Here is a 27,022-nt window from a genome sequence, read left to right as displayed (position 1 = left end):
AAAAATAACTAAGAGGTTCAAGATTAATACGCATCTGCAAATTAGTCTATAGATACTAGTTTAGGGATATCCTACTCAAGAAGTGATTTTTTTATTAATGTGTTATTTTATTCTGCATTTACTTCTGAAGAAGCATATTCATTCATTGATTCGTGCCCTCTGAGAGGCCTATACTTCTCCCCACAAGTATTTTAATTAGCCTACCAACCCATTCAATCCTACTTTCAGTGTAGGCTCAAAAAGGATGCGGCGCTTCACTTGATGGAAACAAAGAGGCCGATAATCATTTGTTTCGGAAACCCATATCCTAGATTATAGTCCTAGAGCAATTTGCCCTTATAATTCATCAAATTATTTATACTCACAAAGCATGTAGTGTATTCCCCACAGCGATCTCTCCAGTAACTGTAGTAACGTCCGTCGCCATCTGCTTGGTCTTTTCGTAACTTAGTTTGAGATTTCGGTTTTAATTAGACATGGAAGAATGACCATGTGTAACATGCCGATATATGTGCAATGTAAACAGCGGCAGAAAATGGAGTCGGAGCGAACAGTGGCTCACTTGCCAGCAGCCATCAATAGCAGATGGAAAAAATGTGACATTTATTCTTTTTAAGCATTGACAGGCGAGGATTTATTTCAGATAATTCTTTCGATTTATCAATCCAAACTTCCGTAGACAACTCTTCTAACTCTTTTGTCTTTTTCACTCCATGTTTGGTCATGCAAGTCATTAACCGTAAATCTGCCAATACGCGCGCAGAGAATCTAAATGGCAACATTTGTGAATAATTGGTTTGGGCAAACTAGGTCAGACGGTACAATTCTATTCCATGGCGACTTTAAGCAACTAAGCAGTTGCTTGTGCGTCACATCTATCCCAAATGGAGTTGGCTGTTTACTGCCGCCCAGCCGTCAACATTTGCTTCTGCAGCTTGTCTCCACTCAAGGAGAATGATGCTATGCTGGCATTGGCTTTGAGTGACCGTTGCGCACGCTCGTCCCTTGACTCACATTGACTTGCACAGTTCAGTGACCACACCGCACCGCGACACGGTGAGTAAGACCATCTAGACACATCCATCCATATATGCATCGATCCATCTATCTGAATGCTGGGGGCTGTTGCCCGACGGTCTGTCGTTTTATTACAATGTTTTATGAGAGTCGGGGAGTGGGAGGGGAAAACCGACTTCATATACATCTTGTCAGTCGGAGAGGGAACGGAAACAAAGCGAAGCCATTTAAAAAGCAGACGAGAAAGATTGCTTTGAACGGCTGCTTCAGGGTGCCGGGTCTGTGGGTCGAAGCCCCCCCTCCCCCTGGCCGTGTCGTTTAAAGGTGACATTTTATACCACCAGGTGTGAGTGTGATTAGCCGTTAAAAGCCATTTCGAAAATCTTCCTTTTCTGACATCACAAGTTGGCGTGTCCGCCTAGATGTATGACGGATAGATGAGCAACGTATGCCACAGTCAACTGGGTAGGCTGGTAGACTGATCTATCCAGCACACATCTAGGTGGACGTACCCACTTTTGATGTCAGAAGAGGCAGATTTTCAAAACAGTTGGTGATGGCTAATCCCACTCCCACCTGGTGGTATAAAAGTCACCTTTAAATGTGTTAAGATGGACTCCGCGGCCTCCTATTGGCAAGTGAACCGATGCCCCCTCCTCGTGTCACTGCTTCAGACATGCTACAGAAGAGAGGGCAGCGAAGAGAGCATAATTGTTGCGGAGGTCCCATTGGCACTCTCCATGTCTGCTCCCACCTCCTCCTCTGCCTCGTCCAGCCTCTGTGACCCCAACCCTGTGACGTCTGTCTCCCATAAGACCTATTGCCACCGTCCCACTGCTGTGACGTGTTAAGAGGAAGAAACAAACTGTGAGTCACTCTTTGGACTCCAGGCCTGAATTTAGATGGTAATCTCCTTTCTGCTTGTGTTCTGCCCACAGGAGACCTGGTGTCGGACGATGAGTACCTGGAGATCCAGGCCATCCCTCGACACCGAGCAGGGACCTACGAGTGCACCGCCATCAATGAGATCGATGCCGACGTCCAGAGCGTGGACATCACTGTCAACTGTGAGTTAAAGACTTACACAGCCTGGATACTCTGGGGAAGAACTGAGTAGAATATGAGCTCAAACCTACTGGATGTACTGTAGTAGAATCTGAGCTCAAACCTACTGGATGTACTGTAGTAGAATATGAGGTAATACCTAATGGATGTAATGCAGTAGAATATGAGCTCAAACCTACTGGATGTGCTGTGGAAGAATATGAGCTCAAACCTACTGGATGAACTGCAGCATAATATAAACTCAAACTGACTGGATTTACTGTAGTAGAATATAAACTCAAACTGACTTACTGAAGCAATTGATAAATGGAATGGTATCACAACTACGTGTGAACTTTCAGTCACCCAGCAATTCATTTATGGAAACCAGTTTTATTTAATATTTCTCGGGCGAAAAGAAACAACACTTTCCTCCTTTTTTTGTTTTACATAAAAAGTGGATAAATAAACATAAAAAGCACAGAAAATGTAATAAACTGCCTGAAGTATCTGGAGTAAGGAACAATGTTTATTTAAGCTTTGCGGCACAAACTACAAACAACAAAACAAGATGGTATTACATAAAGGTTGGGTATGGAATTCGCTTTTTTGGCCATTTTTGCAAAATTACTTGAAATCCTTATCATAACCCACTTACAGCCACTGAGTTAGAAGTACTGACATGAAAATTAAACAAGTCAATCATCTGTGGAACGGGCAGGGCTCGAAAAACTCCAGCCAATGATTTCCAGAGCCACCGAGTTGCATTGGACAGTAAGTACGTCAATCAAACGGTCGTACTGCACTCCCCGCGCCCCGCGCGCGACCCCTTCGTGCAGTACTCGTGACCCAGAGCAAGCTCCTGTTTGTTGTTATCCTGCAGTAGCTACTGGAACTAGTTAATCCACATTTGGACCTAGCAGTAGAAGACAATTTCCATGGCAGACAAGACGCCACCATCCCCACCACCACCACCACCACCAGTAAAGAGAAGGAAAACCCTACGCTAGCCTGGCTCGCTCTCGTGCATCTGTGTTCGCGCTCGTGCATGATTGCGCGTCCAGGTACTTGGAATGGGTGGAGTCAGAGTCAGCGTTGAAGGAGAGGGGGTAGGAACATTTGAGTTGTGTATTTTCAAAATCTGCAGGCGTTTCGCAAATCCCATACCCAACCTTTAACATCTAAAAAAAGGAAGATATGGTCAATATCAGGGTTTATACCATGGTCTGGGGGAATACTCCATTCTGATTGGCTGCAGGGTGTGCATTAACCCCTGATATACGGACACCTGCTAAGTACTGTGGTTCCAGTCAAATTCTCTGTTCAGCCTTCAAAACGAGAGCTGGTAAATTGTGAAAAATGCATTAAACTGTAATCAGAAAACGCGGTTATATGCTATAGACCCTATAGTATCTGTGGTATAAAGGCTGGGACGAATTTCAAATTATAAATATTTATACCTTTATATTGAAAGCATAGACCGTCGCGATTCCCATTGAAACAAATGGCGCGGTGATTCGGTCTTCAAATCCAGAGCTGATAAATTGTGAAAAATCAATTAAACTGTAATCAGACACCGCGGCTATATGCTTTAGAACCTAGACTATCTGTGGTATAAAGGCTGCGACGAATTTCGAATTATAAATATGTACAATGCATAACGTTAGCTCTCTGGCTCATAGCTGAGCGGACTAGAACACCTCCCGTTGCCAAGTCGTAGCTAAGGTCCGTCCTGTTTACTAGAGGAGTGAACAACGTTTCCGTTGCATAAGAACCTCACAGGAGGGTACTGATTGTTCCAGGTATTAGTCAAACCCTCAGGCGTTACCAGGGTAACAAAGTTATGGCTTGTGAAAAACTATAAATTCGGATTGTAAAACGCATAAAAATATTAATGAATAGTCTTAATTTATTTTCTTTGGCAAGTGACCATGGTATAAGCGTGTCCATTATCAGGAATTAATGGACGACGCGGAGGCCTTTGAACGGTTGCCTCCGCGAAGTCCATTAATTCCTGATAATGGACACCTCGTCGGGCGTTATCCCTTACGTAATTATAGTCTAGATCAGGGGTGCCCAACCTTGTTTTGTCCAGTTGATAGTGTATTGAGATCTACCAAGCCATATAGAAAACCGTACCGTAGCCGCCATTTATTGTGCACCTATATAGAACACTGTTTTGTGGATAAAGTTTTAACACTAATAATACATTTATTGAAGTAAATGTGGAGGTGCAAAGAATAAGCACAAGTAGGCCTAGTACTGGCCTGTAACAACACAACAGGCAGAAAAACAACCCAAATAATACAATGCCTAATTCAAGTTGATAAAGTGGTATCTCTGCCTTAGTGGGACACCTGGCACTGAGAGGAGGAAGGTAGTCTCTCATAGTCCGGACAGTAGCAGCTGAGTGCCAGCCGTAAGCAGGCTGCAAGGTGGTAATCAGTCATGGTTATGGTCAAGGTCATGGTGTGAAAAGGCAGACTCACACAAATATGTTGATCAAAAAAGTGCAGTCAAATTCTGTGCAGTTTGTCTGAGGTTGGGGTACTTGTCTTTCTGCAGTAGATTCCAGAATTGGACCTTCATACCAGGTGTTGCTCTGGATTTCAGCTCAATGTCATTTTGCAGTGATAGGATCTCATTCTCAATAGCACAGATATCCAGGTTGAAGAGTGATGCCACTTTGGACGTTATACAATCCACATCTATATTTTCACCAAATGCCCTTTCGAGTCCTTAGTTACAACCTAGCAACCATACCCCGCATGCGCAGATAGAAAGGGGCGCGTGAATTTTTTTTCCCAGGCAACACACTTTCTTTAAGACTCATTATATCAGAGAATATCCCCGTCAGTTCGGCCGCCGCGCAATGAATGAATAAAAATCCTAAAAAAACAATTATTTTGACAGATGTGCCCAAAGTTACTACTTTACAACCTCGTTGATGACCAACCATTAGAAAGAAATGTACTTTTAAATCAGCCTTGGGTGAAATCTTTCCTGCTGTCAGCTCCCAGACCATAGTCGAGCAGCACAGGAGAGACGTTCTCTCCAGGGCCGATGTTCTCTCGGGGGTAGCACCCTTCACTTCGACCGGCAGTGGGTCTGCTTATAGGTCGGAATGAAGCGGCCACCGATTATTGAAAGGCTGGGTGCTTTATTCGTAGTTCCACTGACTTAACAGTAGACGTTTGCACAGACACAACCGGACTCGTTCATTCAATAAACTGACATGCGAAACCGCTCGCTCAACTCGCTTGGCCACTCAATCGCTGTCACTCACACACACACTAGCATTCTCGCGCACACACATACGCTACTCTCGTATCAGAAGCAGTGTGTGCTGAATGCATGTTCATGATACACTTCCTATAGGGGGCAACTACATTGGCACGACACCGGCTTCCTCCATCAAAACATTTCTCGCGATCGACTCCAACTCAACCCGCAATCGACTGGTAGACCGCGATCGACTGGTTGGGCACCCCTGGTCTCCCTCCAAAAAATCTGATATTTAAAACTCATCTGATAATGCCAGCAGCAGGCATAAAGCTTAGACCAGCTTATTCTCTAAAGAAAGGTTTTGGCAAAGCACAAAACAAAACTGGCAGGAAAAAATGCTTGGGGTGTCTTATAGTTAAGCACGTATTAAGTAACTAGACATATTCATATCCAACACTTTGCTGTGACTGAAAAAGTCCTTGGTTCAACCCCCAATGCCCCCAACCTAACCTTCATGCGTCCTTGGGCAACATGCCCAAACGTACCCATACTAACTCCTGCATAAGCTCTTAACTGTATTCACACTCATACTGATTATACAGTAGGATTTTTGCTGCAGTGCAGCTCAGACCAGGGCGCTCCACTGACCTCTGCCCAGGGTATTGACCATATATGGTGTTCCTACAGATGCTCCCAGTGTGTCAGAGGGCAGAGACATTGGCGTGACTCTGGGCCAGATAGGGGTGATGGAGTGTGAGGCCGACGCGGTGCCAGAGGCGGACTTCGAGTGGTACAAAGACGACAGGAGGTAACGTAGTGTTTGTGGGTACTTGTGTTTTAACTGTCGGTGGTTTGTTTCCGTTAATCATATGGGGTCCAATGCTACATGTCCTTCCCTCACTCGTTCAACTCACTTTTCTGTTTCTCTTCACTGTCCATAATGCCGTAACAAACCCATAAAATATAAATAGTATAAAACTATTTTATTTAACTAGCATATTTGAACTGATATATTTTACATGTTTATTATTCAAAGGGAAATCATGAATATATTCAGTTAAAAGACAAACTGTGCCCTACTGATTGCATCAGCCGTGTGATTTGTCTAAATATGTACGAAAATGTTATCATTCAGGATCTATAATGGCTTCGAGGGCATGGAGATTGAGACCAGCGACTCTCTGTCCAAGCTGACCTTTTTTAACGTTTCCGAGGGTGACTACGGTAACTACACCTGCATCGCTCTCAACAAACTAGGGAGTGCAAACACAAGCTTTCTGTTGTATGGTGAGTACATCCGCTATATTACATTGTGAATGTTAGTTGCATCGTGAATGTTAGTTACATCGTGAATATTAGTTACATTGTGAATACAAGTTACATTGTAAATGTTAGTTACATTCTCAATGTAGGTTACATTATGAATGTTAGTTAAATTGTCAATGTTGGTTACATTGTAAAAGTTTGCTACATTCTCCATGTTAGTAACATTGTGAATGTTAGTTAAATTGTCAATGTTAATAACATTGTAAATACTAGCTATATTTTCAATGTAAGTTACATTGTGAATGTTAGGTACTGTGTAAATGTTAGTTACGTTCGCAATGCTAGCTACATTGTGAATATTAGTCAAATTGTGAATGTTAGTTACTTTGTATATGTTAGATACATTCCCAATGCTAGTTACAATGTGAATGGTAGTTGCATTGGCATAATGACATATATCATGATGCACACTTCATTCTTAAAAGTGTAGTGCAAAGTTAAACAAAAAAAGGTCAGAAAGATTTCTCCATGATTTGTTAGGGCAATGCCAACTTATTTCAAACCTGCACTATGTAACTTTTCCACTCCTGCTATTTATTCCATTCAAGTATATCTGACCTATAAAGTTCCTTAAGAATAAAACGCAGCCATCCACAGGTCAATCCATCCAGAGAATGTTTCTCTATCTATCGTTCTACTCTGATCCACCTTTGACCCCCCCCTCCCCCCTAGCTAAAACTGTAGCTACCACTGAAGCCCTCAGGTGCTATTAATAGTAAAACGTACATGGTGCAGGTTTAAATATTGACTTAAATGTTTTCTATGTTTTAAACCAGACACTACACATACAATATACACACACCTGCTGCAACTACTTTATATGAAAATGTCATTCTACCACGTATTTGTCATGCCCTGCACAAGTTTCCTTCCTCCAAGTCTGGTCTAGTCCATGATGTGTGGCTGTTTTGTTTGTTGATGTGTCACTCTGTTCCATTTGTTCCGCTGGTATAGAGGTAATTGAACCCACTAGCTCAACACTGTTGCAAGGTTAGTACTCTGCCGAAGGCGGACTGCATGCGCCTCCGCAACCTGTCTTGCATCCAAACGGCTCTACTGCATGCTAATTCTGCCATAAGCATGGCCATTTTCACAAACTAGGGATAGTTACTTCCTCTTGCCAGCGTTTCTGCGCGGGCAGAGAGCAACTGGGTCCGAATCGGGCGGGGAAACAGTAACTTGGATATTGGATATTTGATCCAATTTCCGAGATGCTAACGAGGAAAAGCATGGCCGTCTCCTCTGTTATTTAAATTTTTAGTAAAAACAAAAGGGCGTAAATATTAGTCTCATCTTTAAACTTTCCATTCAACTACCTGTTTATACCTGACCTACTGTCAATAAGGTGAGGTGACTCTCATGAGGAATACATTTTAGTTCCTGTGGAAATGGTCTGTTTATGTTTGGCTAACTGTTGTTTTTGTTTTTTTGTCTTTGCGAACCTAACCACCTGTCTCTGTGGCATGACTTCATTATTGTAAATGTTTGCTCTTTCCTCATGTAAGTATATATTTTAAGCTTTTTCTGACCTCAGTTATTGGTAGTCATTGTTACATGCACTGAAGTAAAATGAAACATTTGGGCTCGTGCTTTGTAGCAGGTTACTTTCTACAATTAGTATGTCGTAGATACCACAGAAAGATATAAAAATTCATACTGGTACCATCTCGTTGATCATTGTATCCATGTTACTGCCAAGTAAAGTGTCCGTTCATCAAATCCCATTTAAAGCATCATGATTACATTACATGAATATGGGTCTGGTTGAAGGCTTAATTATTAATCATTTGAAAGACTGTGGATAATCCGGTTATCAGCCTAATTAGCTGGGCGTCCTTTGCAAGTGAGGTACATGGATGTTTAAAGACAAAATAACATTACATTTTGTCCTACTATTTATGGCCATTTAAACCCATTGAAATAGGAAAGCTTACGGTTTAAAATAATTTGGCAACATTTTGTTTATTAGAGTACGTTTATCACTGGATGAGGTTCCTAATTAATTCACATTTCTATAAGACATCTTTAAGCAAGCCATACACTGTTGAAAAAAAAGAAGGAATCGATTTTTGCTCATCCCTTGAAATTAAATATATATATCATGTTTGATCAGTGTCCTTCAGCCAGACACTCCTTTCCACTAACCCTCCCAATGTCTGCTCGCTTGTCTGTTAGTCCAGTATGCAGCAACCTCCCTCGGGGTTGGAGCAATGGAAGGAAATACATCCCTGTGCTGGTCGATTTAAGTATCAAATTAATGAAACATGTCTGGCAGGACGTTCCAGCCAACACCACCACAGTATTACATTTGTATAAGATGTCTTACACGAAATTTCCCAGCTAACGCAGCCCAAAACATTATCATATTTTCCTTTTTACATTTTTAATCAGAGAAAAGCCCGCCATTCTCACTCGCAAGCACTCAGGGCAGAGCCAACAGCCTTTTCTTTCTTTGTGTGATGTTGAGAAAGGGTTGCTTTTGATGCAGTTATAGGAGTCTACAAGGATATATGGAGTCTATTGGATCATCCGTCTGAACACGTGATAATAACAGTGTTTTAAGTACTCTGACGCATTACACGCTAACATAAACCCAGAATTAACAGGTGAAAGAACCCTGGAGATGGATGAATTGTCGCCCATTTTGCTTACACCTACTCAATATTTTGAAGAAGAATCGCAGGTTTTCTTTTATTTTGTTGCCATCAAATAAATACATTTAACCTTCTATCTTAAAATATTTAGGAGCATTCAATCAAATTTTGGTTTGATAGGTTTTTGGAAAAAACTACTTATTATTCAATTAATTTAATAATATAATAGTAATTGTCTGGCCTTTTGAAGTTCTTTACCTAGACATAATCTACCAGAAAACCTTTAAAAAAAAATCGGACCAGAATATGATTGTTTTTTGGCCCTTAGTCCTCCTGTCACCTATAATAGTCAAACAATATCAAGGGTTAAAAGAAGGATGTTCCAACAGAGCACCTTTCATTGACCTTAGCCACAGGAAAACTGGAAATGCTAAAAGTCATGTTTAGGTGTGAAACCTCATCCTGATGCATCTCTATTCCTCCTCCTCCTCCTCCTCCTCCTTGTTCAGGGCCGAGAGCAGTTCAGGATGGAAGCGGTGGAGTGCAGGGCATGCACTCACCCTCCTGTCTTCTGCTGCTCCTCATAGCCATGCTGCCGTTACTGCTCCGAATCTGAACACCCGATGGCTGAGGGAACACAGTGTGTTTTTGGCGTGTGTTTGCGGGTGTATGTGTGTATTTTCTTCCCTCTCAACTGGAATAATGAACTGCATAAGGTATCCCACCATATCATCACGTTGACCGACCCCCCCGAGAAAAAAAAGAGGAAAATATTGTATGTTTTTCTTTTCATTTGATCAAATTAAGTACAGTATTTCAGTTTTGGGGGATGTAACACGTTTTACAATTTTATGTTATTATATTATGTTAACATGATTTCTTCCCTAAATTATAATACAATGCCCTATTGTTTTTGTTTTTAAGTTGAAAAAAAAACACTTAAATATGGTGATTCCTATTCAGATGGTCTTAAGTAAAAAAAAGTGTTTTACAGGTATTCATTTAAATGCAAATGTATAGCAAGTGCGAGAGGTTAACCACCATCAAAGGTGAGAGTGGTTAAGTTGCCCAATGGCAACTTCTATTCTTGTCATGTTTTAATGTATACAAATTATGATTCTAACTGTTTGACAGAGCATACTGTTTTTTTTTGTTTTTTTCCTTGAGATTCATAGTGATATATACTTTTATTTGTGATATATTTTATGTGTAACAGATACTTTAAGATGGGGAAAATGACTTAAGATGTAATTATTTAGGGAAATAGCCTAGTTTAATTCTTTTTTTACAAAACAGTCGTTCACAACATGGTGTAAAGAATAACTAAGTAGTTCCAGATGGATGGAAGTATATGGAAGTTTTGTCTTTGCCATTGTGTGGAGTAAGATAAGTACAATTTTAAGAAAATACATTTTACTCACATGCCCTTTACGTACTGAAATGTTTTACAAACACGTGTGTGTGTGTGTGTGTGTGTGTGTGTGTGTGTGTGTGTGTGTGTGTGTGTGTGTGTGTGTGTGTGTGTGTGTGTGTGTGTGTGTGTGTGTGTGTGTGTGTGTGTGTGCGTGCCCGTAAAAGACCCAGTTCATGTTAGGAAAATATAATGATCATAATAAAAGAACATGCCTTGCATGCATTAAGAAACCAATGCCCCAAAGACTGAAGCTGTTTTTACCACACAGTAAATTAGTAGTGCGCCTTTTTTGTACCCCTAACAAAAACTATAGAAGAGGTTAAAAAAATGTAAGTTAAAGTTCAAAGTTAAAAAAAAAACATTTTGTTGTAACCATAACAGAAGATTATAATCAATCAATATCATACATTTTGTGGTCATGCGGCAGCGTGGTGGATTTCATTTCACTAATTATTCTTGTGTTATTGTGTCAGACGTTGAGGAGACTGCAGGCTTGTGTGTCCCCTTGATCTCCTTGAAGGACAGCTGTATTCATGAGACGACACTGAGCAAAGCATAGTATCACTGCGATATCACGGTGAGGGAAGAGACGCATACAGGATAAGGTGCATCGTACACAAGCAACCCTGTAGTTTCATTCAGTGTTGTTGAATTAGATACATGTGTGTATATATATATGTATATACATGTATGTATGTGTGTATATTTATGTTGGTAAACATATATATACCCTTTGAGAGGCAATTAAATGCCACAAAAAATTAGAGGAGACACTTGATGAAACATCTGCTCTATATACGTAGTTTAGACAACAAGCTGTCTCCTTAACCCCTTTGATAGCATTTGAGAGGCAAATAAATGTCACACAAATTGGAGGCGATACTTGATTAAACATCTGCACTATATACGTAGTCTAGTCAACGAGCTGTCTCCTTTACCACTTCGTTTGCTATCAAGCTAAGAATGACTTCAGGATCAGGAGCAGCAGAGGTGTTGATTGAGAAGACACTATGTTTTTGTTAATTGGTGATATATATATATAGAGAGAGCAAACTTGCTCTGTTCTCTTATTTTGTTAGGGTATTCAGAGTTGCTTGAATAGCAACAAAACATTCCACAACATGTATAGTTTTAAAAACATTATGACTTCGGTAAGCCACCAACTACACTCAGAACTCTTGGAAATCTCTTCTTTTTTTTTTCAAGATTTGGACTTGTTACATAAATTCTGAATACTGCAAATATTAATACATTCCACCTGTATCTTTTTTGTATGAACTCTAAACTATTAATCATCATTATTGGTGATAGGCCGTTATAACACAGTTCAAATCACATTGGTGTTTTAGAAGATCTTATTCCCAACTAGATATTAAGCAGGACTATAATTGCAGATTGTTTTTTTGCAAATGTTTGTGTATATAAAAGGAAGGAAGGAATTGAAGATACCACTTAGGAGACTACCAAAATTGGATGACAACAAGGAACAAAAATGTGTCACATTTTGGAATTAGTCATCGTTTCTGGCATCATGGTACCACAGTTGGTGATTTGCCCGCTTGCATAGAGCCTACACCACCAGAGCACAGAATGTAGGTCTCTAAGCCCACGTGCAGAATGCATATTCTGCAGAAATATTTCTAAATGAGGTTCCCCAAGAAGTGGAAAGAAAGTTGAGGAGTAGGAAAGTTGTCCCTAATATATGCAGAAACTCAAAGTTTGCTGGTTAAGCTTCATTTAAGTGAAGAAAAGCCTCTTATAGCTTTCCATTTTTTTGGTCATTGAAATCATCCATGCTTGTCAAAAACGTCACAATTTCTAAAGAAAATACATCATTGTAGTATCAAACTTATTAGCTACAGAGCAACCAATGCAGTCAAAGGGTATATGTTGTGTGTATGGTGAATTGGGTACCTAGGTGTATCAGGCAAGATTATCTGTACAACTCACGACAAGATCCTTATGTGATCCCTACCTTTCTACTTTTAATCATTTATGCAAAAAAATGAAACAAAAATGATTACCTTGTTGTGTGCAAATTAAAATGACATGTGATAAAACATACTTATATTACCCATTATATGACTTGGCTTCATTACATTTTTTGCTCATTTAACTAAATGTGGTATCTTAAATTGTTGTAATCACAATTAGGATGCTCCTAGAGTTGTAAACCTCGGTTTTTTTTTTTTAAAGTTTTCCTCTATTTTTCTGACTTCTGACATGTAACATACACACCTGTTTGGAAGAACACTTCACTCTGTTTATTTGTAAAAGAAAAATAAATATTGTACTTTTTTTTGTTTGGCAGACAAATTCGCATTTTATATAGCCGGGAAATATTTGTCCTAAACCATCGCAATGTAAGAGATGGAAGCAAACTTTGAGGTCTGAAGACCGTAAAAAAATGTGCTTTCTGCCTGTGGGCTCCATCTTTTCTACATCCGCTTGCTGTTACGACACAAGTGGCAGCGGGAGAAACAAAGTCAAAGGGTATAATCAAACTTTGAGACTGAACTCTTCAGCTTAGCCTGCTTCTTAGGGTGGCCCCCATGCAGTCTGAGACTCTGCTGCTTATAGAAGTGTGCGGCTCTCGCGTGGTTTAGGCACATTCGAGGCACAAATAGAATAATGATGCATTTTTTTCTATATCTGAGTCACTGGTAAATATTGAAACTAATTATGTTCACCGTGTACTCTTCTTTGAGTCAACAGAGTGGTTCATGCATCTCCATCAATACAATAAGCTGTGAATAGAAAAGAACAAAAAAACATGCATGTCATTATGACTTGCTTTCTGTAGCAACACTAGCAACTGCTGCTGCTAATGATGCTAGGCCTCCTTTTTGGAAGAGTCTGAAATTAGATGTCATGCTTAATTTGAAATTTGTTTTAACAAATCACAGTTAAGTCGGGTAATTGGCCACCCCTATTGTTATGGCCTTTTTACATTAACTTTTGTTAATTAGGCAGGGAGATATTTTTCAAATTTTCCCCGAAATTAGATGGTAGTCCTTTCTTTCATCGTAATATTTAACAATAAAGAAATATGGTATTTATAAATATTTCTTATATATTTTGTTCTGAGAAGTCTTCTAAACTGTAATTAAATGAAAAACTGTAGTGCTTGGGTATGGTTGATATGTTAATGCTCTGATTTGCATCCATAGTTGGGTCTATGTTGGGTGTACAGTTGATATATTTGATAAAAGGTTCAAAAGACTCCCCCTGCCCCCCCCAACCTCCCTCCCTCCATCGTATTTCAAGAAGTGTTTCAGAGGCAAGCAGCCATCTTGAAAAATGCTGATCTATTGATTTGAGGGAGACACAAAAAAAAAAAAAACAGGGCTTGTATTTGAGCTGCCCTCGACCACTATTGACTTTAGGTGTTGTGTGACATTTGTTCGACTTACATTGAAGTGCGGAGGAGAATCTATATTTAACGTGTACTTGCGTCAGACAAGACAATTCAAACTGGTGTCACGGTAACCTATAGGTATTATGGTAGCAGATGAAGTCTTCGGTTCGGATGTTAATTTCCACATATCGTAACACTCTTGCCAGTTCACAAGGCTCCAGTTGTGTCGGAGCGCTTTGAAAAATGGACTGAGAATTAACATTCTGTTGGACTCCCTGCAATGTATAGCATTGTTGATTTATTTGTATTTTCTTTATGAAAAGTGTGTGCTCATATTTAAGACTGACAATAATAAACTGTTGTATCTTAACACCAAGCTTTTGTTGAGCTTTGTTGAGTGTGGGCAAGAAAAAAAAACGTAGTGTTGTTTTGTCTTTTTATCGTCAACCTCTAAAAACATGAATGTTAAAATGTCATAGTCATATCATCAGCTACAATGCCCCTGAATCTAATGATCTCAGCCAATCAAGAGGAGGATTTGAAGAACCTCTCTATCACCGCCAGTGAGGGCGCCAACCCACCCCCCCCATTCCCCCCTGGAGCCTTTGCTTTTGAAGTTCATGGTGTCTATGCTACCCTTGGAAGACCTGCTTCTAGACTTTAGTATAGCCTTGTTATCCCTCACACCCCCTCTCTCTCTCCTGCCATCGTGTCATTAGCACAGGGCCGGGGCTGCGCCACGGCAACGCTTTATCCACTCCACAACAATGGCAACTAGCCAGAACCCTGGGAGCCCTATTGATTCCTTTAAAGTCCCCGCAAGTCCTAACCTTGGGATTGGTCTTGTTGTGGTCTGTCCACTACATTGCCAGCGGACGCTAACAGCTATGGTGTTCTGTGCTCTTACCTCCCTCCCCGACCTCGGAGCACGCGGTGTCTTTTTTAAAAGGTTTGTGAGACGATTCACACCGGCTTGTAGGAGCAAGGTAGAGCAGTGCAGATAGAGCTGTTCCCCCAAGGAGGATTCACATTGTAATCATGTGTTGAATATGCAAATTAAACAATACTGTTTGTATCATGTCTTTACCTATGTGTGCAATTATTGCTACTTGTTAAGAGTTATTTTCATTTCTAGATTAGACTTTCTTTTTCATTTTCTAGAGCAACACAAAGTAAGTCAACTTGTTCAGTTTTTTGAGAGCATAAATATAAAATCACGATGCAAAATACTTTTACACGGTGGCTTTTTCTTAATGTTTGCTGATAGTTTGTTTACCTTTGATGCAGAAGGTAGGTGGGATGCAGCTGTCTCAGGGTTGTGTGTATTCACAGGAGGGAAAAGTGGAATCTGTGATTAACCAATGTTCAGGTAGGAGGATCTCGGCTACCCGCAGCAGAAAGTGTGGGCTTTGGTGTTGCGATTTATGTCCAACTTTCCTGCCGGGTGGCTGGAAATAACATTCTCTGTGTGATGGTTGCACCTTGGAGCTCAGTTGGGATCAGGTTCAGAGGTCAGGAGTGAAATGACTCTTCCTTAACTTCAAGGAGGAGCGCGCTTGGGAGTTTTGATGCCTTCCTTGGATTTGAGATTCATTCTTCTGAGTAATATTGCAAGATTAAATCAAATCTCAAATGTATATGCATACAAATAATTTAATTTGACATGAAGCGTCGGCCAAAGATTTATAGATAAAATAATTCCCATTATAGGCTCATTCAACACGATCGACTCGGCGGGCTACAATGTTGTAATTAGGTGTCTTGGTCTGCACCACAGCCCTTAAAATACGTAGGCTCCAATCACAGCCATAGTCAGAAAATTAAGATTAGTTCACGTTTATCATGATTGGCATGTACATAATTCATAACGTACAGGCTTCATTGACACTGTTCCACGTGAGCCTCGGCATATATTTAATTCACGCAAACATCTGGTCCCTACAGCTGAGGTTGTGGCACACTTTAGAAAAGGTTTACCCGAATGGTATTTTAAGTGACACCATTCACTAAATTACAGATTGTCTTTCTCCCATTGTTCCCCGAGAGCTAGAAATGTATTGTTCAATTTGCTTATTAGCATGAGTGGACATTCCAAGTCCAAAACCATACCATAACGATAGTTTTTATTTGAGAAGTGTATTTCTGCTTTGCTATGTTTTTGTCTGGTTCAATTATGGTTATTTATTAATTTCATTTTCTAACATGAATGGTTTCCTCAACCTTGATGGTTTTATTTTTCTTGTATTATTATATAAAAACACAATAAATCATTCACACAAACATAACCCTTAACACAAAGGTAGCAGGAAAAATAAACCTGGTTGAATTGGTGACAAAACTTTCTACTGCGTTAGTTCAGACCAAACTAATCGAGTTTATTTTGAAGACGCGACTTCAGATGAAACTGTAAATGGAATATAATTTGCATTCTAACCTCAGGTAAATAAGGACATTTACAGAAAAAAAGGTTATCTATTATTTTCCAATACAGGTGGTATAAAACATCTTAAAAGAGCTGACTCAAAGTATGAACCTTTCATTTTTTTAATACAGTGCGTCAAAATAATGTCGTAAGGTACCCTACTTTCGAAGTACTAAAAGGCTACACCTATGTATGGCAACTTAAAATGTACAGATCCAGCTGGCAGGGTAAACGTTCACAGCCAGTGCTGTAAGCATAACCACCACTTAGAAAGCCATGGTCGACATTTAAGCACCAGAGATGTCATGCTGTCTACATCCTAAACTCAGCCGAGGCAATTTCCAGCCTCATTCCCTCCCATATTATATTTCACCCTAATTAATGTCAAAACAGAGTCAAAATTAACCATCCGTCACCACCGAGCTGTTGAATTCTCATTGCACCTTCCTCGCTTCCTCCCATCTTCAAGGCACAAAAAAACAATTCAGGCACAAACGACCACAGTAGCTGGTAAACATATTTTTACTTTTGGTGATGCTATCACTTCATTTGTGCACTAATTGGTATATTTAAAGCTCTTTTTTGGTTTATTATTGTGGGTTAGTAGTACATGTTTATGATTGAGTTTGTGTGTTTCGGTTATGTAATCTGCTGAGGCCAGGCTAACAGAGTTGATTGACTGGTGAGCACATGTCTGAATTTGAACTTTCCCCCTTTGGCTTCAGTTGTGTTTCCCCTTTGGGTTGCGTGAATTATTATTTATTTTTCTTTATGCTTTTGGTGCTGTGGCGACATGGTAAGGGTAAATTGTTTTTGGACATTTGTCTGGGGAGCCCGTCTGATCTTGGATCTTCAGTTCATAAATACCCACTGCAAGCTACATGAAGACTATGGTTGAGATTATTCCATTTTGGATAGGCAGTTATTGAAGTTCTATTTGCATCCCAGTAATCAAAAGTGTTTTGGTATGGCTCCTATCTGTAGTTTTGTTCAGTTTCTCTCTGAGGCAATTTTGAATAATCTGTAGTTCTAACAGTTGAGTAGCAAAAGGAGCTGTCGCTGTTTCAGATGGAAAGAGATCAATTGGATATGAATAAAGAGCGGCTAAGACAGTCTTTGGAAGAGTTGGTTGGTAGGGAAAGTTGGTTGATAGGGTAATGGGTTGGTTTGTGGGGGGATAAGGTTGATGGTGGGGTGATGAGTCTTTTGAGAACATTGAAAACATGCATATCAATATAATATCAAATATATTTAATACAACTTGGTCATCCTTCAAGGAGGATGCTGTGTGTAACTCTTTGCAACCAACAGCATCATCTATTGCAGTCTGTTTCTCCTCCTCTTAAATTGCTCCTAGGCACAAAGGATGCTTGGGATGGAGTGGCTGATACTGGGGAGTCATGTTGTTTAAAGGTGTGTTTGACTCAATTGAACTGCAAACCTTAATATGGATTTTCAATTTATTATTCTTTCTATCATTTTTCCATACCTAATTTCTTTGGTATTTTTATTCTCTCCATCATTTTTCTATCCCTCCCTTTTCTTGATTTTCTTATTCACTCCATCATTTTTCTAGACCGCCCTTTCTCTATCTTTTATTTGCTCCATTTTTCTATCTCTCCGTTTCCCCCAAAAAATTCCTTCTCTCCATAATTTTTCTATACATCCTTATCCCAAAACATATTCTCTTTTATATTTTTCTGCACCTCCTTTTTCCTAAAAATATATTCTGTCCATACATTTTTATACCTTATTTAGAAAAAAAAACATATTTTTTCTATACCTCCTTGTCTCGATTTTTTATTCTCTCCCTCATTTTTCTATACCTCCTTTTCCCCCAAAAATAAATATACCCTCCATCTTTTTTCTATACGTACATCCTTTTCAGGATTTTTTATTCTTATACCTCATTTTATCGATTGTCTTTTCTCTCCATTTTCTATGCCTCCTTTTTTCCCAAAAACATATGCTCTCCATCATTTTTATGGATATATAATATAGGTACATGAGTTTATTGCCCTTTATTCCTTTGGATTCTGTTTATATTCTGTCTATGAGATCCTGTCTTTTGGGGAGTGATGGCCACAGGGTTGCCTCTGTTTTTTGTTGTTTGTGTTGTGTGTATTCTGTACAGGGAGCGTTTGGGCGGAGCCACACCCCTTTGCGAGTACTAACTCACCTGATCAGGCTTGGCTCAAGAGCCTAAAAAGCAGTCCCTCCCTGGATGCAGACGGACATTTTGAATCATTTGTGTTTTGTTTTAGCACTTTATTTCCTCACATACACTCCTCCAAATGCATGCACACACTGCAGAAATACTGATCTACTGACAAGCACATTTCAGTATTGCATTCTATAACCTTTATTAAACATTGTGTGTTCAATTCAAGTCTATGGAGGCCGCCCTCGTGTTGTTGCACATCGTTGAGCCAGGTTGTAACATTCAATTTTTTTCGAGCGATCTGATTGGCTGGATAAGAATTTGAGAAAAATAAGGGAAAAGAAAAATGGAGAGAATAAAAAAATTGAGAAAAGGAGGTATGGAAAATTGATGGAGAGAATAAAAAAACTAGAAAAAGGAGGCAGTGAAAAATGATGGAGAGAATAAAAAATCTAGAAAAATGAGGTAGTGAAAAATGATGGAGTGCATATATTTTGGGAGAAAAGGAGGTATAGAAAAATTGAGAAAAATTATGGAGAGATCTAAGTTTTTATTTTTATAACTTAGGTATAGAAAATGTATGGAGAGAATCATTTTTTGGAAAAAAGGAGTGATAGAAAAATGGAGGAGCGAATAAAAGATCGAGAAAAGGAAGGTATAGAAAAATGATGGAGAGAATATATTTTTTGGGGAAAAGGAGAGACAGAAAAATGATGGAGCGAAAAAAAATCGAGAAAAGGAGTTATAGAAAAATGATGGAGAGAATAAAAATTAAGAAAAGGAGGTTAGAAAAATGATGGAGAGAATATATTTCATTTGTTTATTCTCTCCTTTCTTTTCTAAATTAGGTAAAGAAAATGTATGGAGAGAATATATTTTGGGATACTTTTATGTGAAGGAGGTATAGAGAGAATATATTTTCAGGAAAAATGAGGTATAGAGAGGCATCAGCAGCAGCTGCAAACAAAGATATCCTCCTTTTTAGTGTCTCTAACCAACTGGTTCAACAGCCTTCATGTCTACTTACAAAAAGGAAAAAAAAACCACCATGTATTCAAACACCATCAGGGAACGTGCTTGGACAAGCCCTTCCTGGAGTCTGGCAGATAGAGGTAGCCATGGTGGGGCCTGGAATAGCCGAAGATAGCAGAGAGGCTTACGTTTGTTGTCCAATGGCGCCGGCACCCACGGGGGAGAGGCTACAGGGATGGCGCTGGCAAAGACAAGGACATGCTGGCAAGGAGCGACTGCCCACTTGGCTAGCTATCAGTAGGGTGATCTACTTCCCTGCACCACAGAAGACGCAGAGCTCACTTGACAGCGGAAGCCACTTGGTCCAGGCCCAGGCTGAAAGGCCTCCCATCATCCCAAGATCCCCTGGAATATTAACAAGAAACCCCCTCCCCTCCCTTCCAAGGGGTGGGAAAACAAACTGGACCGAGATGGGGGTGTGAAACAAAGACTCAAGGCTATTTTCTTGCTTAACGAAAGTCAACAGTAGGAAAGTCGAGAAAATAGGCTAGCGCGTTGACCCTGAAAGGATGTGGGGCTGAGGAGATGTCCAGATGACGTCCGAGAGTCTGTAGATGAGCCAGGGTTCAGTGAGCTGGGCTACTTAACGCGTCTGTTCAGAATGGTCTGGTGGGTTGTCATTAGAAGTGGGATGGAATGTATTAGCCAGTTGTCTCTGCCAAAGCCGCATGTGTCTCGTGTTCTCTATCCAGTCAATATATCCTTCTCCTGGTGAGTCACAGGAAGTGGGGTGGCATCTGCTGGATTTGGCCTCCTGGAGATTCTCTTACAAAATGCTTTTGTCTGGCTTTGTGGTTTGGTAATCCTGCATAGTCTGATATCCGCTCACAAGCACAAAAAAGCCTGTTAAAAAGTACAAAAGTTGGAAAGGAAAGGCCGGCGACAAAGTCATTATTCTTTCAGTGAATTAAATTATGCCATGGTATCCGCTTTGTGTATCCGCTTGAGTAGTTCCGTTTCTGGGGTATTTTAAAATATGCGCCTAATCAAATGACTGCATATTGTTATCCTAAGATATAGCAGACCCTCTGTGAGCCTGTCGGATGTGATCTGTTTTTTGGAGATTATGGCTTTTCTATACATGACCCCTGTAGCAAGCCATACCTCAGGGCTGACTCAAAGAATCAACAACAAGGCAGCTATACTGGGACCACATTTGTATGGTTCTGCTATAACCTAACCTGGTTAAGGCCCACTCTGGTCCCTGGATTTAGGATTACAATACTGTAGTAGATATGTGATCATTACCGCCCCTTCATAATAACATCACATTTTCAATTGTGTATTACATTTGTTAAGTTTCTTAACAAATGTCTTTATTTTGTGAAAGGTTTCCAGATGACCTTGTGTTTTTCAATGAGCACCCAAGCAGTATTATGTTCCCTCTGCTAAACCTTCTCAAGAGGCTTGACAAATCCTCAAAATCAATGTGCCTTGTGAACACTGTCGCGGCCACACACTGCCTTGAAATTATTATTTAGACTTTTGGTAAAGCTCAGTGTTTGATTTCAATGGTCATTTTGATTTCTCTCCAAACTTTTTGAGTTAAAAAAATAAATAACAAACCATGTGCAAGGTGGCAGTAGCACAAGTTCCTATTATTAGATATTTTGTGGTCAAACAAAAGATTATTTATTCTGTAGAAAGTGGTCACAAATAATTTTTAAATATTTGGTTAGAATCACAACTGTGGGTGATAGCAATTGCAGATATATCAGCCCTGACAAATATTGGACATTATCAAAAAACATACTTATAAAAGTGATTTAACTCGAGAAAGGCTACACATTCTGTCGAGAATAGGCTACACGCCTATTCAGAATACAGAATATTGAGGAAAAGCAAAGATAACTTACTCAGGCGAAATATGTTATGAATATATAAAATAAGCTTTCACATTTCCATGTCAAGAATGTCAATATTCACCAGAAGATTTTATTAATATAATTGCAATTTATTTGTCAATGGCAAAGAGAGATAACTGTTAAATTGAACAAATTAAAATCATTAAATAAACTCCAGTATTTTCGATCCCTCCAAGCCAATATATACATGACTTGAATGTAGAACAGCAAAGTCATTTTAATGTCATTCGTTTTTAATATTAAACCTTAAATGCCATCTTAATTGCTGTGTTATTGAGTCCTGACAGTCCCTCATAAAGTTCAATCTAATTTAGTTCATGGTGGAGGACTTTGGGAAATCGAACAATTATCGTGGGCACCAGACAGCCAATTACAACAAGCTGCCTCTTCCTCGTTCCTCATCTCATCCTCCTGTCATCATTCTTCCCCCTCCCCCATCCTGTATCAGACGGCTGCCTACCTGTCGTATGGCGCGTATCTGATGCCTTTCAGATTCCTTCTCCCATCACACCCAGCTGTATTCCTCTGTACTTCCTCGGCACTGTCCCTCTCGCAGCTCTTGCGTTATCGTCATCCCCTCCTCCCCAGATGTCTTGTCCTTCTCCACGGTGGTCCCTTCTACACTGTCTCTGGAGACGTCCCGGATGTAGGCCACCATCACTGTGGATTTGAACCCATTCTCTCAATAGATATACGCTAATCTTGGTTACAGCATTGCTAAAAATGTTATAGCGAAACTTATGTTGGGAGACGGCATGGAGCCTGGGCCGGTAACAAAAACAGAATGGGGCGGAGCCGCGCCTGCTTTCTTGCTTTGTTACAGGGATATTCTAATGAATAGAAACCCATTCGTGCCGGTGGATTATGCTTTCAAAAGGATTTAATAAGAATGCTGAAGAAGAAAAAAAGACATCTGATTATAAGCTACTGCAGTGTTAGCTCTTGGCTTTGATTTTTATGCAATACAGTCAAAAATTATTCTCAAGCCAGGTCCCGCATTGAAACCGAACTTCACACAACTCAAGTAGGCTAGTACAAAAGTTTCCGGTGCAGGTGCAATCATGCCACCTTAAGAATATGTGTTTTCCTATTGACAAGCAATATGGTCTGCATGTGGTATAAGGGAACAATATGACAATGTTGAAAAATGAAATGAAAAATCAGCAACCCAAAACCTATTTTGGAACTCAACCACCATCCCATCTGCTTCTGATTCTACACACATGGCCTGATCATCATTTTATGAGGCATATCCAAGGCTTACTTCAGCTACATGGTCTATGTTGTGCCTTGCCTTGAAATATGTGAGGGCCAGCTTTGACCATAATCCCACACCACTAAATGAGTGTAGCATGTTGAACCTATTTATAGAGCTTTTCAATATTTAATTTTAGCATAAACTATATCAAAAAAAAAGTGAGCAGTTGAACCAGTTGAAACCAAACTCAAGGCAGCTGTCCCATATAATGTTTTGATCTGTTATGCTGAGAGAGAAATTAGAGAAATACAACTTTTTGTACTGCTTAATCGCTCCCTTCCAACGTCAGTGTAGCAAGAGACCAATAGTATTTGGCTAGATGGCTGGCCGTGATGTTCCGTGTTCAGCCCTGAGGCAGATTGTCACAGCACTTCAGGTTTGTCATGAAACACAAATGGAACATTTTCCTTGCTAGTCATTCTGTCTGCTGCATTGTGCAGTAACCCAATTAGGCTAAATAGTCTGTCGACTCTTGTCATGAAGGGAGCGTTTATTGTTGTTGAATGTCTTTTTTACTACTACCTCAAACAGCAGTTGGGATTAAGTTTGCCGTATAATATCTGGAATGGGACCATCTATATATTTTTATTGCTAACGATGAAGAGATATGAATACAATGTTGCCCTGTTCTGTGCAAATCCATCATTTGTAAAATAACAATTCCATTTTTTTTTTGCCCTTAGCAATTTCACTATGTGCAGTATAGTGTAGTTTAACCTTTTATGTTCATTACCCAGTGCTAATATATTTATTCATCAATATTACAGGGAGTCTGGCTCTGCCATATTGGAATTGAACTGACTCAATCCATATCTAAATCGGAAACATTTGAAAAACAATAACATCCAACCTAAACATCGCTCAGAACGTTTCCATGAGTGGAGCAAGGTGTTGATCACACAACAAATAATTGCAATGAAATCCCAGTTTTAACATTTTATGGACAATTATCTGCAATCAAATGATACAATTATTCCATTCCACAACAGTAATCATTTCCAACTCGATGACCATTGATTCATATTTAACAATGTTTTTTTCCCCCAACATCGTACCAAAAACATGTACCAAACAGTTGAACAATGCAGCAGTCAGTGCGGTCATACGTCGTAAGCTCACATGAGACGAGGAGTGTTGTGCATATTTCTCCCAGGATTATGGATTGAACATGTTAACAATATTATTTAATTAAGGAATACAGCAAGAACAACCTTACATTTTTAGAAAAGCCATTAGACTGTGCTAATACTTTTTCCTTCAAGGCATCATATGCAAAAATACAACTTTTTTTTAATAGGGAATTCAAATAAAGAATGTGGCTAAGGCTTATTGACATCAATATACGTGATTGTATATGGTTTTAACGGGGTATATTTTTTGGAACAATAAGAGTATTAGCTGTTTTTTTATGTTTTCTACTTCCCCTCACATGTTATTTTACATCTTTCCATGAATTTTACCACTGGCTGCTTCACCAACTTCACAAACACTCATCAAAACAGCAACTCGCCCCCTTACTGCCCTCTATCCTCCGCTTTCTAAACTTCTTCCTACCCTAAGTATACAGTCAATTACAGTGCATCATCAAGTCGCTTGTGCTGTATGTGTATGTTATACTCTTTGCTGGAAATGTCTGCATATATCAACTGAGGCAGCCAAAGTAATACCGCCTAAAAAGGACCGCACTCTGGTGTCATTCTAACAGCGTCGCCCTCCATTGTTGAAGATTCCCTTTAAAGAAGGTTGTTGTGTGCGTGGCGGCCCAGAGTACGTGGATTTAGCAGCAGCGTTATAGTTGACCAACCTTTGTTCACTTGTGATAATTGTTTGTGAAACTGTCCGAGACTTGAGACTTGCTTGACGCGGGTCATCCACCCTTACAAAACAAGGTTGGTTTGCTGAATGACTCTACGTCTGAGTAGGAGACTGAAAGTAGCACTGGGACTCATATTTTCTAAAAACATTCAGCCAGAGGCCAGATGCCACAGATCAGAAATGAATTCACCCAAATGCTCTGGTTGTAATTTGTGTTAGTTTACATTTCTACCAAACATTAACCGGGCAACATAATCAGAATGCTTTATTTTGGGTTATGAAAGCATGGCAATTCTGTCAAAGGTTTTCCACAATTTATTTTCCACAAAGAAAGCTCTCTTTACAGCCATGCATACACACTTTTGCGGGAGGGATCTCCAACAACAGCGATAAGCAACACACACCCTCACTACGACTGTTTCTAAAAGCAATCGCTCAACAAAACGTTACAGCAGTTCCTGCAGTTTAGAATGGACCTGTGTAGCATGTGTGTCATAGCACAGTGAAGATGTAGCTAACAACATTTAATCTGGCGTTTCTCAATCAGGTTAACCAATGGACCAGCATGGACCATGTACTTGTACTGACGGCGTTACGCTCAGAGGAACAAACCCAGAGTTAAGTTAGCGCGTTAGACCTGCAGTGTGAACATTTTGGTGTAGAGCGTCCATTGGGGGCCAAGCCAAATACCTGCCAAACACCACATGCCTAAACAAAAGCTTCATGTCAGCTACAAATTCATCCACGTTGATGCATTTCTTGAGGTACATTCCTGAGGTATTCATGCAACATAGGTGTCATAGGTGACGTACATTTAACCCTCCCCGGGTGGAATAGAAAAATGAAAAGCTGATTTAAAAAGGTCAATCGATTTTTTGTTCTGTGGGTAAATATAGCGAACTAACTAGCGAGTATGAGCTATAAAGCATGTCGTACTTACATTTTATGTTTGGCTAAGGCCTGCATCAAGCGTTTTGTTTCGTGCAAGGTCCCGTATAGCAGATCACAGCTAATCTGTGATGATTCAATTCCCAAAACAAGAAGCCTTTTATGTTGGACAGACTGCCGATGTCCCGTACCCTCTATTCTCCAAACTTTAATCCTCAATGACCTCAAAGAGGCTTTGGCTTTTAAGCTAGAGCTGTGAATGGTGTTGCATCGTTGCCCATACCCTGTGACCTCCAGAGGACAGAACAACGACCTTCGTTGAAAAGATGCTATGTTGTCCTTGTTGCTTTTTCCTTTCCAAGTATCTGCAAAGTGAACTTAAGCTACAGCGTCATGGTTTATGGTTGCCATATTTGGACTTGAGAGTCGATCATGTATGACACTTATGTTACATAAATACTTACGGATAGCTGCTTTCGAACAGTTGGTGTTAAAACATACCAGGTTTAAATACAGTATCATTTTTAAAACAAAGGCTGGAATCCACTGTACACATTTGTACATTCTACGCGCACACACACACACAGACGCACACGCACACATACAGAAATAAAGATTCTCAAAATGTATTATGTACCATGATGTAGGGCTTTGCCTGAGAAATAATAGTAATATTATTTTATGCAGAACGTTGAGTTCATATAGAATGCTTTCATTTTGTGTTGCATACAACTGTAAAAATACAGTAAAATTCACCAATCACATAGCATTTTTTTCCTTTTTATGTTCATTTACTTAAAAAAAATCATACAGAGATTGAACAAGACGTGACACACTAATTATCTTAATGTACACTCCAATATTGGGCAAAAAACAGTCAACTATCAACATTTACATTAATGTTTTAGTTTTTCCCATTTTACATACGAAAGAGGGGAGCGGGGGGGACGGGGGGTTGGGGTGAGGTGGGGACTCTTAGGCCAGCGGCCCTACCATCATCTCTTCAGTGCACGGAATGATTCCCTCCTCCTCCACTGTGGGGCACCCCTTCATCTGGTGGTGGAGTTCATAGCCTGGTGTAAAACCAGGACAAACACACACACACACACACACACACACACACACACACACACACACACACACACACACACACACACACACACGTCCACACACACACACGTCCACACACACACACACACACACACACACACACACACACACACACACACACACACACACACACACACACACACACACACACACACACACACACACACACACACACATACGTACACACACACACGTCCACACACCCACATACACACAAACATACACACATACACACACATACCCCAACACACACACTTCCACGGGAGGACCACTGCTGTTTCTGGGCTTTCTGTTCATCTTCGTATTCGACCGTTAGTCTGGAGGGAGGGAGGGTGGCCGTGACTCACATCAGAACTTGAGGAGGTGCAATAAGGTGACGGTCAGAGCCAGGCTTTGGGCGCAGTAGGGCGACAGAGCGGCGCCATTGACATCATGCATGGCACCTGGTCCTGCGGAGCAAAAGCGTTCCCTCATGGGTTACTATGCCAACCGC

General features: G+C 40.1%; 2 protein-coding genes across 5 annotated transcripts in view; one reads left to right on the top strand and one right to left on the bottom strand.

Annotated features, from left to right (window-relative positions):
- Positions 1-14,390, top strand: part of ntm (neurotrimin) — a 336,788-nt gene extending 322,398 nt beyond the window's left edge. For all 4 annotated transcript variants that reach the window (XM_056593493.1, XM_056593492.1, XM_056593491.1 and 1 more), the window contains 5 exons: positions 1,956-2,084; positions 5,974-6,094; positions 6,422-6,573; positions 7,567-7,602; positions 9,716-14,390. In XM_056593493.1, coding sequence (XP_056449468.1) covers positions 1,956-2,084; positions 5,974-6,094; positions 6,422-6,573; positions 7,567-7,602; positions 9,716-9,822 — 545 coding nt within the window. In that variant the 3' untranslated portion in view covers positions 9,823-14,390. The remainder of the gene's footprint in view (positions 1-1,955; positions 2,085-5,973; positions 6,095-6,421; positions 6,574-7,566; positions 7,603-9,715) is intronic.
- A 12,213-nt stretch (positions 14,391-26,603) lies between these two features.
- The window catches only part of LOC130385856 (opioid-binding protein/cell adhesion molecule-like), an 85,061-nt gene continuing 84,642 nt past the window's right edge, over positions 26,604-27,022 (bottom strand). Inside the window, exon 7 of the mRNA XM_056594587.1 lies at positions 26,604-26,978. Within this exon, the coding sequence (XP_056450562.1) occupies positions 26,878-26,978 (101 nt within the window). The 3' untranslated portion in view covers positions 26,604-26,877. The remainder of the gene's footprint in view (positions 26,979-27,022) is intronic.

The sequence above is a fragment of the Gadus chalcogrammus genome, chromosome 7 (genome assembly GCF_026213295.1).
Source record: "Gadus chalcogrammus isolate NIFS_2021 chromosome 7, NIFS_Gcha_1.0, whole genome shotgun sequence".
Lineage (NCBI taxonomy): Eukaryota > Metazoa > Chordata > Actinopteri > Gadiformes > Gadidae > Gadus > Gadus chalcogrammus.
Note: the sequence above shows the minus strand (reverse complement) of the source record. Positions and strands in the feature narration are given on the sequence as shown.